This window comes from Babesia bovis, chromosome 3 (genome assembly GCF_000165395.2).
Source record: "Babesia bovis T2Bo chromosome 3, whole genome shotgun sequence".
Classification (NCBI taxonomy): domain Eukaryota; phylum Apicomplexa; class Aconoidasida; order Piroplasmida; family Babesiidae; genus Babesia; species Babesia bovis.
Window position 1 is genome coordinate 2429167 of NC_010575.1, and position 16319 is coordinate 2445485.

The window sequence follows — 16319 nt, forward strand, 5'->3', positions numbered from 1 at the left end:
CCTAGGAATAATTTTGACTTATTACTGTTATAAAATTTGGCTACCTTACAAAAAAATATGCTTGAATGCATCGCAATAAATCATACTATCAATTCAAGATTGTTTGCAATATTTATTAGTATATTGTTGTTTCCTATGTAGGAAAACGGATAATAAAATTTTTATTCACTGTTAGAGGTACTAGAATGCAAATAATGTAATATAAATTAATTGGCTAGTTTTGTCTAATTTTCAAAATCTATTTAATTGAATAGCAACATATTTTTTGGAAATGGAGATTTGTCATATGTTCGGCATTCGAACAATATTGTGCCTAACATGTTGGTTATTTATAACATTTTCACAATGTCTTCCTTTTGATATTGACAAGAGTGAATTCACCCGTGATGTACAAGTCATTCACGGCCATATAAATTATGGTGGCACTTACAGACTTCTTCAGACTACCACCCGGGTAGCGTCAGCTGTCGTTTTCGGGGCTTTGAAGATTAGTCGGCCATTCATGCACGGTACAGCTACATCACATGTATTTATAGAAGAGTGGAAGCGTGACGATACGTGGTTGATAGGTGTTACATATTATGGCAACTCTATTTTCGGTCGGGTTCAACGGACATATGTCGTGAAGTACATGAGAACTACGTATAGAATATCTAGGAGTATGAAGAACAATTTTCTTAGAGGTCCTGTAATGATTCGTATGGATATGTCATCTGGTTGTGTACATCCTGTCATTGATTCTAAAATTGTATTTAATGGAGGTAAACCTACTATTTGGTACTATGTTGCTAATAAGATACCTCACCATAACAATTCATCTTTTAGCAAGTTATGGTCCAATGATAACGACTTTCTTATATCTCCTATTGTCAACATAGATGCTGCATCTCGAGTAACAGGTTATGGTCCATCTTCTTTAATAGGGCATATATCTGGATTTTCACAGTTTGACGATGGACACACAATACAAATAACTCTTGGACGTACGGGTGACCGCATATATACATTGCATATTCCTCGGAATCACGAACGCATTTTCACTCCTATGTGCATTGTGAAAGACCTAACCATTATAGGTACCAATCAACGCATCCCTGCTGGTTCTAGGCCTATAAAGATTGTGATAGATATATCTAAGAAAGAAGGACCCTCAGGTGATGTCGTGATTTTATCGAATATACGGCGTGGTGAATGGAACTATTCGCAGCATGCTATACTCCCATTACGTAACATGGAAGAGATTGATGTAAGCGTAAAACATGTAGGGCGTGGATGTGACATATACGATGTCAAGGATGACGAAATAGTAACGCATGTTGAAATATTTAAGGAAGAGTTCGACATCTTGGTGTATGTGGTGGTGAATACTAAAATGTTAGAGAACCCATCTATTGAAAGACAATACGTTTTTAAATACAACAACAGTTTGTCTTCACCAGCTTACTCCCTTTTAGATGACGTACAAGGGAAGGAAGCTTTAAGGAAGTTATGTAGAATATTCACTTTACTTCCCGATGATTTAAGCGACCTTCATGTGCCGTCTGAATAGACTTTGTTGGTCCACTTAGTTATCTTCTTTACTTTCTAGACAATTACGCAATTCGATTCGATAAGCAATTAAGTATTTTATATTTTAAAAGTTCACCGAACCCTATAGCATGTTACTCCAAAAGTTATATACATAGAGAATTTTTTTGGAGGCGTATGTATGATGGATGGGTGACTTTCATCGCTCAGTGGACCACCACTTCAGTTTAAGCAAACATTTTCTTTAGACTTTGCTCAGGGGTCATATAACATTGGATAAACGATGCTATCTTGCAGTAACCGCTGATAAAATTGTCTTCTCGGAGGCAAGTTGTATATTACGTAATTAAAATATTGTATAAATTCCCCAAAGAACTACAACTCTATAAACAGCCATAGCTTAATGAGACATATGTAGGATTCTTTGGAGATTTATGTGATCAATGATATTTCATATTGGGAATGATTAAAATGTCAAGTAGGAATTTTCAACTGGCTAGCTTGGGGAGACACGGACTGAAGACATTGCAAATGATTTAGAACAATTAAGCAGAACTTTAAGATGGCAATTTTCAAGTTCTTTATAACCATACTTATGGTTTGCAGTATATACATCCGGTTGATTAGTGGTATAGAATTGAATTTAAATAAACTGGAGTTCTCGGAAAATGTACGACAGGCATACGGTTATTTCCCGCAGAATGGGCACTATCGTTTGCTTGATGTAGAGAATGATAAGCACGTCAGTATAATGTTTGCCCACCAATTGTTAAGCTCACCTACACTTATTGGTCAACCTGTAGTTCGTATATATGTTGAGGAGTTTCGTCGTTATAAAAGGTATCTATTAAGGATAACTTATGTTGGCGATGCCGTATCAGAGGTGGTTAAGACTATACACCTAGAGAAACATGATGAGGTTGTATATCTGTCTTCCCACGAAACTTTGATGAATTTTGTAAATGGCCCTATTAGGATTGCAATGGATTTTAATTATGACTACATCAATCCAGTGATTGATTATTATATTGAAACTACAAGAGGCAATCCATCCATTAAATATTTAGTGGGTAACGAACTTCCGAACGATGAAGAAAGCTCACATAGTCGTTTATGGTACGGTAAGGGTGAGTTCATTATATCTCCCATTAAAAATTTTGACAAGTTCTCATCCATGCTTGGTGGACCGACAACCTATATTATTGGTTCAATTACAAGTATTACTCCGTATAGAGATATTAATATCATATATATAACTGTAAGCGGAAGAGGTGACATGGAGTATAAGTTATACATTCCACCTGCCAACCTTGATGTGTTTCAGCCAAGAAATATGTTGACGAATGAGGATCATTCACAGTGGCCTTTGTTATATGGTGCTGCATCCGAGATTAGGCATATTGTTATTGATATATCCCGTAAGACGTTCCCTGATAAAAATGTCGTGGTTGTTGAAAACTTGCGCAGGGGTGACTGGATATACGGTCAGCATTTACTCTTACCAGGTCACAACCTTGGCCACGTATCCGTTGAGGTGAAGCATGTACACGTAGGCATCGATATATACAAGTCGCCAGAAAATGAAAAAGTAACACATGTTGAGATATTTAAATATGTAGTGGAGCCGTTGACTTATGTGGTTGTCAATGTTCTTGATCTATCAGTTACTGGGTATCCGGTTATCCGTCATGTATTCCAATTCAACAACAATATAACATCCCCTGGTTATAAACTTGTTGTTCTACCTGATTTGAAAGAATGCCTAGATAACTTGTACAATATCCCAACAGCTGCTACTGGGTTGGACTACGACGAGTACCGCCTTTTTTAATTTCAGCAGAGATATTGTAAACGTTACACGATGAATATGGTACCGAATACATCAAATGCATATCTAATAAGCTTATAAACGTTATGGAATTATAGTTATCATTATGGCTTTTACATATCTGAAGTTATAGATTCTACACTATTATGTTGTAGAGTTAAATACGGCAGTGTCATTTTGTATTTCACGTTTTTTGCGGTTACTAGTTGAACAATTATATAATGATTAATACGACAATATATTAAGGTGTCCAACTAGCCTTTTTCGTTGAGTCATTCCTGTTATTTTGAAAATATTATGTCTACTGTTCTTTATCCGGTTCTTATATGTAGTCACTTTTTTTTATTAATATCAAGACTTTGATATCATATATAGTATTATTAAAATGTTTCTTGTTATATATTTTACATTCATTTTTGTCTCTTCAGCATTTTATCTTCACCATGTGCATCAGTGGTTGCAAGAAAATTCCTTTTGTCTCATTACTTCATGCAAGCCTTAAATATATAAATTCCTAGTATATCTTCATTAAATGTTTTACCATATAGTATCAAGATGGCGTTTTCATCAATGTTGACAAACGTTTATATACTGTTGCTTTGCTTTTATAAAATCTATTCCGGCGTTCATTGTCGCGTTCTTGATTTTGGGAGCGATGCCTCGGAGGACGAAATTAGCCGATACTCTGGCACTTTCAACAATGGAGGCATATATCATCTTCTATACACGAAGTCTGATACGATAACTAGGGTGAAGTATGGTATATTTGAGATGGACGTCCCCAAATTTTCTAGTGGTATGACAGATATATTTGTGGAGTTAATGAGTCGTGGTACGATAACTATGTTTGTGTCAGTTACTTTTGTTGGTGCTAATATTTCAGAGGAGCATGAGCGGGTGTATATGGAATTGTCTATTAATGGTGTACGATCCGTTAGCAAGCTTGCCAAGGATTTTTTTGTTGATGGATTTATTTCATTAAAGCTAGATTTGTCAACTGCCGATACTCACCCGCTAATACACCGAAAAATGGCTACACGCGACAACAAGGACTATAATTGGTATTACCTTGGCAATCGTGCTGAAGATTCTGAGGAGCATGCATTAAGTCGTTTATGGTTTGATGAAAAATACATCATATCACCTGTTACTAACATTGAGAGTTCATCTAGTATTGTCTATGTTCCGCCCAATTCACTGTATGGGCACATTACAGGTTTTATGTATGTATTTGATGAGGATTACATTGTTATAACGGTTTCGGATACAGGTGATCGAGAATACATTTTAAACCTACCTCCCGGTAATCATGATTTCTTAATTCCTATAAATATGCTGCATTCATATCCTAAGTATCACAAGCTTTTGCCATCTCCAGCGGCTAGACGTCCCATTCACATTGATATAGACGTTGCTCGATTTTCTCCGCAGAATCCCAATGTTGTGACTTTGACCAACTGCAGGCGACTACAGTGGTATTACAACCAGTATACTATTTTACCTATAAACAATGTGGAGAACATATCGGTTCGTGTGTTCGATGCCTTTTTAATGGCTGAGATTTACACTGTAAAGGAACACGAATTTGTTACGTTTATTGAATTATTTGTTCATTCAACCAACAACGAATCATTTGTTATAGTCCACACTCGAGATTTGGAGGAGCCACTGTCAGCTGACAAGCATTGGGTTTTTAAGAGGCATACTTCCGGGCATCAGGCACGCTATGTTGAGCAAATCGGCGTCAATTATGAGAGATCGTTACGACGTATATACAAGTGGTGGCCTCAAGTACCTACTTGGGCGTACAATCGTCGATGTTAGTGACATATCTAGTTTACTCATTTTAAAATTTGGTCTATTGAGTCGGGTATCCTGACTTAGTTAGGCCTAATATTTATAAGCCAAAAAGGCAGTTTAGATCATTTTTAATTTCTTAGTTACACTTTATATTGATTGGAACACTTGGTATTGTGCACTACAAACTATTTAATATATACATTAGAGCATTGTCAACGTGAGTGTACTCTTTTGTTGAGTATGAGGGATGTTTTGCGTCTCTGCAATGTCTGCATTTCCACATTGGTGCTATCTCGTGTATCTGAGCGCCTATCTTGTTGTGGATTGTTGACATTTCCTGGACCACCCAACTGGTCACTTTCATAAACATGAGTGAACTGTTCGAAATCTCCAAGCAGCACGTTAGAGAATCCTTCCACTACGGTAATCAGCATGTTGACTACCCCGATAAGTGGCGATACAGCGCATCTGGTGAGGTTAATGAAAACCCCGACACTTATTTTAAAAACGCTATCACCACTAGACTGCGCTTCTGTGAAGTCTATGTACAGCCTCTTCCACGGTGTGAAGAACACATGTAGGAACAGCGCATTTAGCCCAAGCCATATTGCATCCAATACTCCTTGTGGCTTTGACCTTTGTCCACCTACTATTTTGTGGCATACGTTGAGTACATGCCCTAGGGTTTGGGCGGTACCTCCTACCATATATAGTAAGCACAGCATGATACCACTACCCATGCCTATGAAGAACCCTTCTAGTACGTTTTTAAACCTTGTTGCAGACTGTATTGGCTGTACTACAAGCAGCAGGAGTCCATTGAACAGTCTATGTAACACTGCGAATATATTTGACAGCCATGCGCTTGGAAGCGATTGTCTTATAAGTTGCCTGAGGTAGGTGTTCCTCAGTGAATGCATGAGTTCGCGCCAACCGACTATAAGGCATGATCGCGCCACTCTGGCGAAGTGTACATACACGCATGGCGTATCCAAGGGTAATGCATCCACTATCCTCATGGTATGGTGCGTTAACCTCAATGAGGACGTCCTTATAGCCAGACTTAGCGTTATAGGATCAATTGTTAGTTTACGGATATATACTGGCAGTGTAGGTTCCATTTCAACCCATTTAGGCTCTGGTGTTACCACATCATCGTTACTTGTACCTTCTTCATTTATGGTGATCGACTTCGGTCTCCTGAGCTTGAGCATGGTTTCCACTGATCCTAGTAGCTGCTCAATGACAGCAGTTTCAATATTAACGGACATTGGTGACATTTTGATTTGTATCAGGTCGTACACTGGCAGTCCTATTGCCATAAGGTTGGACAGCAGTACCCTGAGATGCAGGAAGCTTTCTTGGGTGGACGACCTTTTAGCTGAGCTTTTGAGAATAACTGGTATATATCCCTGAAGGAAGTGGTCTATATGTATGCTTTGTATAATCCCGTCAAACTCTACAGTATTGCTCCGATAAGTTTCTGCCTCGTTACTATCACGGTCGAGCACCAGCTGTTCTTTTTTCGATGGTGCAAGGGTGACTCCAACACTTGTGTTTGTTAGATGCAGCGCCAGTATAACCTTTTTATTTGTGGATAGTGTGACTGTGATTCTTGGCGTGAGGAAGTTAAAATATATATTTGACCATTGCAGTTTGGGTCCATTGGACATTGCGCAACTTCCAATTCTGTTTAACTCTATAGCTGCCTTCTTCGATTCCACTGCAACTACTATTCTTGTACCATTAGCTCGTATAATGATACTAGCGTATATATTTACCGTCGTCCCTTTATCTACGAATGTTATTGTTTGGTAGCCATCTCTGCCTGAATCTAGTTGCTGCAGTCCCCAGCTGGAATTATCCACTTGTATTACTTTCAGCGCTACTTGTGGTGATTCCTGTGCTTTGTCATTAACCGTTGTGACGTAATGGGTGATCGATACTGGTGGCAGTATACCTATTTTGTTGAGTGTTGCCTTATCCAATGGTTGTTCATGATTCTTGTAATTGTCTACATCTTGTGCTTCGTTTGATTTAATGTTCTCAGGTACTGTGTATGCCAGGGTATATTTTGTGAGATTGAGTATTTGGTACTGTGGCTTTTTTGGCAGTGACAGTACGAAATAGTATCCGTTATGGCTGTATGGCACTTTCGATCCTTTGAACACCCCCGATATGACATTTGTTTGTATAAGGACACCTCGCGTTGCGACAGTGGAGTAAGTGACATGTCTCGAGTTAATCTCTAGTTGGAACAGGTATGGCACCCTTTGGTATTGCAATGGGAATACACCACTGCACATTCCATTTTCCATGCTTGCTACGTATGCGCTTGTATAAGTTGTATGTAGACATCCAGAGTCACCTGGAAGCAGCACAATATCGCTGGTTACATCTGAAGTCAGCATATCTTGTTGTTGGCTATTTACAGTTGCTCCTCTGACGCACACTGCAAAGGGCAGTTTGTTTACAAAGGTGTACATATCCGTGAAGCTCACAATCTTACACATTTCATATGGATAATCTGCGTATCTTACAGTAGAACCCAGACACAAGTACATGCATTGTGCTTGTTCCGGCTCCGTTGTTTTCTGTACTTCTTCTGCTATATACTGGTTAATCTCATCCATATCAGCAGATACAATTTTATGGTTTCGTTCATATCTTCTGCTCATTACAACGTTTGGGTTGTTGGTCAACGATTCAAATAACTGAGTATTTGATGCTGAGCTTTCTACAGGTATCATTTGCGTCGTTGTCTTTTTATTCATTGCAATTGTGAATTTCATGGGTGGTCTGAAGTCCGTGGTTGATGTAGCATCAAGTTTAATGCTTTGGCTCATTGCGTACTCTCCTAATTTTGTGTTAGAAGTTTGTTTTTGTGTTGCGATGAGTGCTCTTATTCTACAGTTCGATGCATCATAGAGGTTCCCAAAGTATCTTGCTTTTGGTGCCAGCAGTCTTCCATTAACAATGAGCGAGTTTGACGTCATATTTTCGAATATAAAAGGCCACCATAGCCTGATATAGTGCCTTGATATGTCGATTGTTATCGACATTGTCTTGTATTGGTTTATGAACGACTGCCATGCTGGGCTATCTTGTGATCCACATCGCATCAGATCTTCTATGGGCCCTCTGACTAGCCTTAGTGCCTTAACGATGCTTACAGATCCGGTACTATTTAGGAAGACTTGGAACACCGGTGACATATACTCCAGTGATTCAGCGCTTGTTTGTAATTCTGGGTTCCATTTCCTCTGTTGTGTGCCGATTACCCCTAAACGCATGAATAGCTTCTGATCCGAGAAAACGATCCCAAAGCTTTCTCTTGGTTTCAGCCTTGCGCTTACTGTATATTTATTGTTAAGTGGCATTTGCCCATCTTCATTTATATTCTCATTGACTTCGTTAAGGCTCAATCTGTTGAGCGATATGTACAGGTGCACATCGCATGGCAGCATGTTAACTAATTTTGCCATGGGTTCTATATTGATATTGAAATGATAGAGGCACGATCCGAAATCATTTGTACTTGCTGCTTCTTTTGCCAGTATTGTTACCTTGAATGCTAAAATTCCCTTTAGCATTAACGTGACTTCTTTTACTGGTTCCACTGTATTATCACTTGTGCTGTTTCTGTTAAGCAGGTTATATAGGTACTGGAATGGCACACCATTTTCTGAATCTTCCTCTTTCGAGAATATAGGTGCCACCATGGGCATCATAGCTGTACTAAACCAGCTTAATGGCACACTTGCGCTAGAATAAGGTTCTAGATACATCTCCTCCAGCTCTTCGGTAGTTTGTGCATGCTGTGTTAGTTTCAATGCTACTTTTGCGAAGTATCCCATTTTATTGTCAATATATATGCTTATGGGTATATCCGTTGAGTTTTGTATTCTGATTGACGACGACAGTATGATATATGGTTCCATGGAATCGTCCGTGTATTGCTCCATGAGTACCATTCCCATGCTATTGGGTACTCTGAATAACCTTGATCCGGTTTGTTCCAGGTGGTACTTGCCTATGAATGCTAGTGACAGGTTAGGGTGTGCCTGTGTTATTGCTTGTATATCAATTCCTCTTTCTTTAGCGCTGTTTTTCCCGCGTAGTACTGTCAATGCACTTCTGACGTTTATGCTGTTACCCAGCAGCAAACAATCCTGTTCCTTTGCTAACCACTTTGTCCAATCATGTGCGTTAGCATGTAACGATGTGAAGTGTTGCATGAATGTATCTCTAGGTTGCGAAAGTGATCCTTTACTCGATTTTTTGGAGATGAATATATATATTTCCTTATCAAATACGTTGGTGTATCGCTGTGAAGGTAGGTGCATGAGGTCAACTGTTTTCCTTTGTCCAGATCTACCTCCATATATAGCCACGTTAACTTCAAGTTCATTATACAGCTTCAATGAAGTTAGTGGTGCTATATGAACTCCCAGATCTCCAGAGGATAGCACTTTGGAAACTGTTTTCAGTTGCTTCATTAACTGCATCAGGTACGGATTAACTTCTAGTGCCAACCCGCTTAGGTGCATGTTCAGATCCAGCGCTGGCATTTCGAAGCCAACATCTTCGTAAGTCACCTTGAATGTAGCAACGGTTGTTTGTAGCACTGTATCATGATTATCCAGGCGTGTGTTGAACGTGCTTATGTTGAATATCATTGATGAGTCCACGACTGTACGTTTCTTGCTTGTTGGTGCTGTATGTGTGAGATCGAATGAGATTTGGTGCATATTGAATGTTAATGCCAGCTCATTTTTATGTGAGAACATTGAGCATTTACAATCACTTAGTGCCACTGACACTGTTAACTGTGGGTCGTCATCATGCCACAGCAGCTTATTTATATAATGCAGCATTTTCGCTACTTTCGCATTTCCCTTTTCTCTCACTTGTAAAGCCTCTATGTTAGCTTCTTCGACATCAGATGACATTTTGTATACTCCATTCATTTTCGAGAGGTCCACCATCGGTATATCGTATTTGGCTGCTACGTAACTTACTGCATCCATGAAATCATGTGTTTCCACTGCCATACTATCATCAGGTTCCTCTTCTCTAGAAGTTTCTACGGTACCTTTCCAGTGCATTTTATGTGCCTTTAGTGTTTCTATGGCAGTTGTTATTAGGTATGGTTTAAGCAGGCACAGGTGGAAAAGCTGGTCCACATTGATAGATACTCTTGGCTTCGATGCTTGGAATGCAACTATTAGGTGTCCATTATCCAAGCGTTTCATGCTAATGCAGCTTTCTCTGAATTCAAAAAGGTTTCTTTCATCATTATTCAATGTATCCAACAAACAGTCGTTGCGTTCATCAGCTAGTACCTTAAGCCCGTTTATAAGCCTCAGTTTAGCGTGTGTCACACCCATATATTTAATTTTGAAGCTTGAGCATCCTGATCTATTATATGTTATCGATACACTTATCAAGCATCCTAGTACCTTGCCGTTGTGCAGGAATTCAGCATCACTTCCACTTAATCTCCTTGTCATTGCGCCATTCAGGTTATAATCTACTTCTTTAGCTCGTTTTATTACTCGTGGTATGGGTGCACGTTGATCAATTTCTGCGACAGTTGGTAGGTTTGACCTCATTGATACGACATCAGGTCCATCACTCTGATCACTGGACTCCTTAGGTAAGCTATGATACAGCCATATTTCGTGTAAATTTAAATTGAACTCCACGATTAACGTCCGTTTTTGTTTATTGGACTTCTCTTTTGGTTTAGGGAATTTCAAGTCTTGGACTAATCCTAGTATTACACTGACTCCATCAATTTGCAATTCAGTGCGTGTATGTTCCAGTGTGACCTTTAGCGTTTGTACATCGTTAGTACTTGTCAATGTAACACTTACTTGATCCGCGGGGTAGCAGAAACTCGTTTCATCTATGTATCCAATGTCACCTAAAGCGCACCTTGCTCCATATAGGTCTTGTACCAGCTGTTTATCAAAGGCATCCGTTATTTCAACGTGTTGTATTGCAGCTTTTATCATCTCAATTTTGTGATTAGCCAGTGCTATATCCGAGTTCAGGTTAGAGACGTCTACCCTGAGTGCTACTTTGAAGTTGAGGTTAAGTTCTGGTGCTTCTGGGCAAGTGTTCATTTTTGTATGTTGCACTAGATCACGCCAGTACTCCAACCGGTGCTCCGGGCACAGCACATCGAGTTTAAGTTTATGGCAAGTGAATGATATGATGGTCCCTTTACGTTCGTCGTCGTTAACATCGAAGAGGTGCCTCGAAGCTTGATATCGAGCATCTTCCATCATATCCACGTAGTCAAAGAAGGCATACGTTAGCATGGCCTGTAGGTACTTCATATTGTTGTAGAGCGACCTTACGAGATGCAGTGTTAGGCTGCTTTGCATCATGACTGTACTATCAGCTGTGCACCTTGCCATTGCGCATGGCACGCTGTGTATCCTAAAGATATAGAATGCTGAAGACTTGGTCTTGGGCCTGCGTTTATGCATAGGGGTATTAACCAATACATTTGGCAACAGTGTTGATGCCAGGGTGTTATCCACTCTTAGACCAGTTTCGTATGGACAAAACACCTCAATTTCTTCTATATTCACATCAATTTTCGTAACAATTGACTTTTTCTTATCCCTTGTGTTTTCCTGGTTTTTACGTTGTTTTAGTAACCTGCATGATGCGAATAGATCCAGTATATTGCGTATAGATTCCCTGTGTAGTACTGCTGTATGTGCCACCAGGTCAACGCTTGCAATGGCTACCATTACCTCCTTGAGCTTTAGAATAGAAGCTGCTACTTTGGCAACACATCTTTTACGTTGTTGCATCGCATTTGATGGGAACAATCCGAGTATTTTCGATATCAATACTTCCGTTTTACGCACATCATGCTCCAAACTTGCCTTTTCCAACCAGTCTTTAATCCATGTATTATTCAGTAGTGGTGGCAATCTTGCGTTATCTGCGTAACTCGTGGTGAGTAGGGGGACTACTATAACAGGGGAATCGTCATAGTATGAAGGCAATGCTGCTGATGTCATGTGGTTGAACCATCCTTCGTGGAGCACAAGCTCCAGCTGTCGTGCTGCTTCATCCAGTGTACTATACCCGGGCACGTGATTAAAATCATCTGTGCCTGTATGGAATCCCCAAACTGCGCAATGTGAAAGTTCAAGCACCATATTAATCAGTGAAACATCCTGGTTCGGAGAGTCGGCCAGGCTGCACAATGAGTGTCTCAGCGCTATGTTTTGCCTGTACTCAGACAGATCAAGGATCAAGTCCAACAATGACACTGCAAACACGCGTTTTTGTACTCCGCTGGTGAACGTTACATGTAGACGTGGTACATCCACCGAGAGATTCCGTGCTCCGGTGGCATCCGTTGCTTTTACGGTAGCATATACGTCGACCATAGCACCAATTCCGTTGTAGTGTACGCTTGAATGGTGTATCATGATATGCCCGTTAACATTACCAAAACGCGATGGTGGCGACCCCTGTGACTTGCGCAATTGCTTCATCAGGTTATTTACTGTTGTTATAAAGCCCATGTCGACCATGTGATGTACATTGCGCACTTCTAGTTTGCAGTACTTTCCATCCTTACTGTTGTAGTCTAGCATTAGCTGTCCGTTATCCACTTCAGTCATCGTGGCCTCCACATTGGCACCAAGGTCACCTTGCCTCGAGGTTAGTAGCACCTGCTTGGCGCTGGCGTCTACTTTACACAATGCCATGCTGCCAACATACAGCTTCAGGCGTTGGCGCCCACATAGATCCACTTGTACCTTATGTACTAGAAACTCATAGAGTATATGCTCCGCTGCGATATTTACCCTCACAGCTCCTAGTGATAGGAAGAGAGTCTTATCCTTAGGATCAACAGAGCAGACCTTACGCTCCAGCGCATCCATTAAATCTTCGGAACAACCTTCTATAACATCGGGCGAGCCCATATAGTAGTCCGTTGTCAACGCCTTGCAAAGTTCAGTACTGCATACTACATTACAGTCTCGGTACAAGTGGTTATTATCCAATTTTGATATTGACTTAAACCGCTTGAAGAACTCTGCTATACGTGTGATATACTGTTTCAAGGATGGTACAATATCCATTATAGTTTTGTATAGTGGTATCCTGGGATCTAGCATTGCACAAACATTCTCGAGGTCCGCACAAATAGCATTCCGTTTTTTCGCAAATGTTATACATTTCAGATTCAGGAGCTCGGTACTGTTTCCACGTAGGTTAGTACATCCTGCCAATGCCGTGCCTATTGTGAAGTACGCTGTTGAGCTTTCGGAGAGGTAATTCATGGTAATGAGGTCGACCTTCACTACCATGGAGTGAAGTGATCCCAGATCACCCAGCAGCTCTTGCGGCAGCTGCAGTGACGCTGTATTACGGTACCATTTACGTAACTTCCCCAAATGATTCACTAGGTTGGACTTCAGCGACAGCTTGTTGTATCCTTCGGGTCCTAATAATACAAACGCACCTTGATCCATGGATCCCATGGTATCCATCTCTGATACAAATTCCGATTTACCATAGACCGTTTTATGGGACCCATCGGTATGCCCGAATAAACGGCTACCAGGATTGGAGTACGAGTGCTTGAATGCAAATGGGTCGTCAATATCCTCGCAGTACTCCCATGTACTGAGCATTTTGTCGTTAAGTATGAACTTAGCACAGACATTACGTTGATCTGTTGAGGTACCATCAACGCTATCCCAATCAGCTTCCAGGCGTTGGTTTTCATGTAAACTCTGGAATAGGGTACGTACAACTATACCACTAATAAACATCTTCACCACGGTCTTGGTACTATAGGATACATCCTCGGATGTCATCAGCTGCACTGCTTTCGGGTTCATAAATCCATGTAACTCATTGCTCTCTATAAATTGTTGTACGTTTACGAAATCTGTATCCAGTAGCATATTGACCATGGCGGTGTCCATACTGCAAAATGCATTTAGGATCAGTACCAATTTCGGTGCGTGCAACTCCACCTTCTTGATATCGTTGGCATACTTCTGCAGGCTGATATGCACTATATGGTCATTCTTCGAGACCACGTGTTCCCATGGTCCTCCATGGTTAATGCAGTCTGAGCCGTAGTTACCGAAAAAGTCATAGACATCGGTGATCATACGCTCCGGATAGAATAATAGATGCTCCGATCCCTTCATGGGCCGCATCATAACTTTTGCACTGAAACTACGTTTACGTGTTGCCACTCTGACCTTGCCAAAGCGGACAATCGGTTTGAATAACAAGATATCACAGGATCCACGTCGGCACAGGGTGTTATACTCCAGGAGAAATGTGCTTAGCTGTATTACTACCGCAGGCAATGTGCGTGTACTTGGTATATTCGGCAACATTACCACGTGTAGGCTAAAATTCGGGAATATGAACCTCATTGTCATATCCCATTGATACCAGGTATAGGACTGCACTATACTTTCCTGGAAGAGCACATGCTCAGCTTCCTCTGTATGCTCCTCTGGGATACAGGGCACACTGATGAAGCATACATTATCACGGACAATACGGTTCTTGGTGGCATTGGCCATCTGTTTCATTAGGAGCAGTTTGTGAAATGCTGTTTTTAATTCCATTTCCTTTACGAACGTAGACTCCCCTTCGCTATGTGTCCACTGGAGCATCCTTATAATATCGATATAACGTTGACAATCCGGTCCGTCTGGCAAGCCGTTGTAGTCGGCACTAGCACGTGTTTTGAATAAAGACTTGATTTGTATGTATCTTATAATGTTGTAGAGTATCTTAGCACCAGATTGCGTTAGCATGAGATCCAGGGGGTTGAACTGGATGTTACCGTTGAAATTGGGGGGACCTTTGGTATCCACGGATGCCGTTGAACGCAGCGACACCTCGACAGTTCGGCGGTGCTCCTTGCTGGCATTTGGCATCGATACCAAAGAGCTCATTGCCCACATCTTGAATACTATATCTAAAGTAAGCCCTTCCGGTGGAGTCACGTTATAGTGCTTGTATGGGCCCTGTAGTACCCTCATTAAACCCTCATCACAAGGTTTAATATGCATGTTTCCGGGTTCAACCACTGACTCTTCAACGTCGGCATTGCACGGCACGCTGCAAAAGTTCCAAAAACTACCTTCAGAGACAGCTGAGGTATCCTGTGACATATGTTCACTCGGTTCTTCATCGAATAGTTCATCACTAAAGCGCGACGATGCCCTACTGGGGAATTCGTCTATGATATCATCATCACTATCGTGTGATGATGCTGTATCCGACAGGTCTGTATCCCCCTTAGTACGTGACCTCTTGGCACTCAAGATCCAATCTGAGTGGTCAAAGGGGTTTTCGGGCATTGAATCCTCTGTGTTGCTAGTTTCACCTTGATGGTATATTGCAAGCCAAATTTGCACTCCACTGGAGGTAAACCACAATGCATTCAGCATATGATCCGATACTCCCTGTTTCTCGTAATCTAGTAACGACGGATCGTCCGGGCTGATACCTTTCCCAATGAGTAAATTCGACTCGATAGTTATGCTAAAAGGCTCGTCGTACAACATGTCATCGGCGATCATTATCTTTAGGTTATGCACTTCCATGTTTAGGGAATTCAGTATAGCCGTGCCGCGGTGGCCCTTATTCCCACCTTTGGACGAAAGTAGTCCCAGAGACGATACTGCGGCATTCCATTTACGAAGCAGCTTTTCACGTGTTTTAATCAGGAATGACTCAACCTTCTCGGGGTCAAACTCGTCTAATCGTTTAAATCTCAATACTGCATCCACGTCGTGTACTTCAACAGTGAGTGATACAGACCCATCATTCATTAGTACTGTCTTCCAGGGGCAGCGGATGACAACTTTACCGATATTGGATTTAACCACCTGGAAGGGCATGCTAGGGTTATCAAACAGTTTTTCCGGTATTGGTATGTTGACCAGCGTGATTTCCGGGTCTGTAACTGAGGTGATATTCAATCTTTCGAGTGGTATCCATTGTTCAATCACCTCTCTTCCGAACGATTTGACCAGATGGTCAATAAGTTTATATATCATTGCACTGGCATTTGATTAGACAAGGAGAGAGTAAGTAACAGATTCACAACCGGTTCTATGTGCCGGTGACAAGTGGCATCACG

The 16319-nt window shown here is 41.0% G+C and overlaps 4 protein-coding genes across 4 annotated transcripts; 3 read left to right on the forward strand and 1 right to left on the reverse strand.

Annotated features, from left to right (window-relative positions):
* Positions 1 to 236: 236 nt before the first annotated feature.
* On the forward strand, positions 237 to 1589 carry BBOV_III011360 (putative integral membrane protein). Its single transcript, XM_001612206.2, has one exon. It carries the CDS (start codon positions 272 to 274, stop codon positions 1547 to 1549), a length of 1278 nt encoding a protein of 425 aa, XP_001612256.1. The 5' UTR covers positions 237 to 271; the 3' UTR covers positions 1550 to 1589.
* Positions 1590 to 2059: 470 nt separating this feature from the next.
* Positions 2060 to 3418, forward strand: BBOV_III011370 (uncharacterized protein). The gene has a single exon (XM_001612207.2). It carries the CDS (start codon positions 2090 to 2092, stop codon positions 3356 to 3358), a length of 1269 nt encoding a protein of 422 aa, XP_001612257.1. The 5' UTR covers positions 2060 to 2089; the 3' UTR covers positions 3359 to 3418.
* A 467-nt stretch (positions 3419 to 3885) lies between these two features.
* On the forward strand, positions 3886 to 5199 carry BBOV_III011380 (uncharacterized protein). Its single transcript, XM_001612208.2, has one exon. The coding sequence runs from the start codon at positions 3911 to 3913 to the stop codon at positions 5177 to 5179; it is 1269 nt and encodes a 422-aa protein (XP_001612258.1). The 5' UTR covers positions 3886 to 3910; the 3' UTR covers positions 5180 to 5199.
* A 39-nt stretch (positions 5200 to 5238) lies between these two features.
* Positions 5239 to 16316, reverse strand: BBOV_III011390 (N-terminal region of Chorein a TM vesicle-mediated sorter family protein). Its single transcript, XM_001612209.2, has one exon. It carries the CDS (start codon positions 16234 to 16236, stop codon positions 5368 to 5370), a length of 10869 nt encoding a protein of 3622 aa, XP_001612259.1. The 5' UTR covers positions 16237 to 16316; the 3' UTR covers positions 5239 to 5367.
* Between the last annotated feature and the right edge of the window lie 3 nt (positions 16317 to 16319).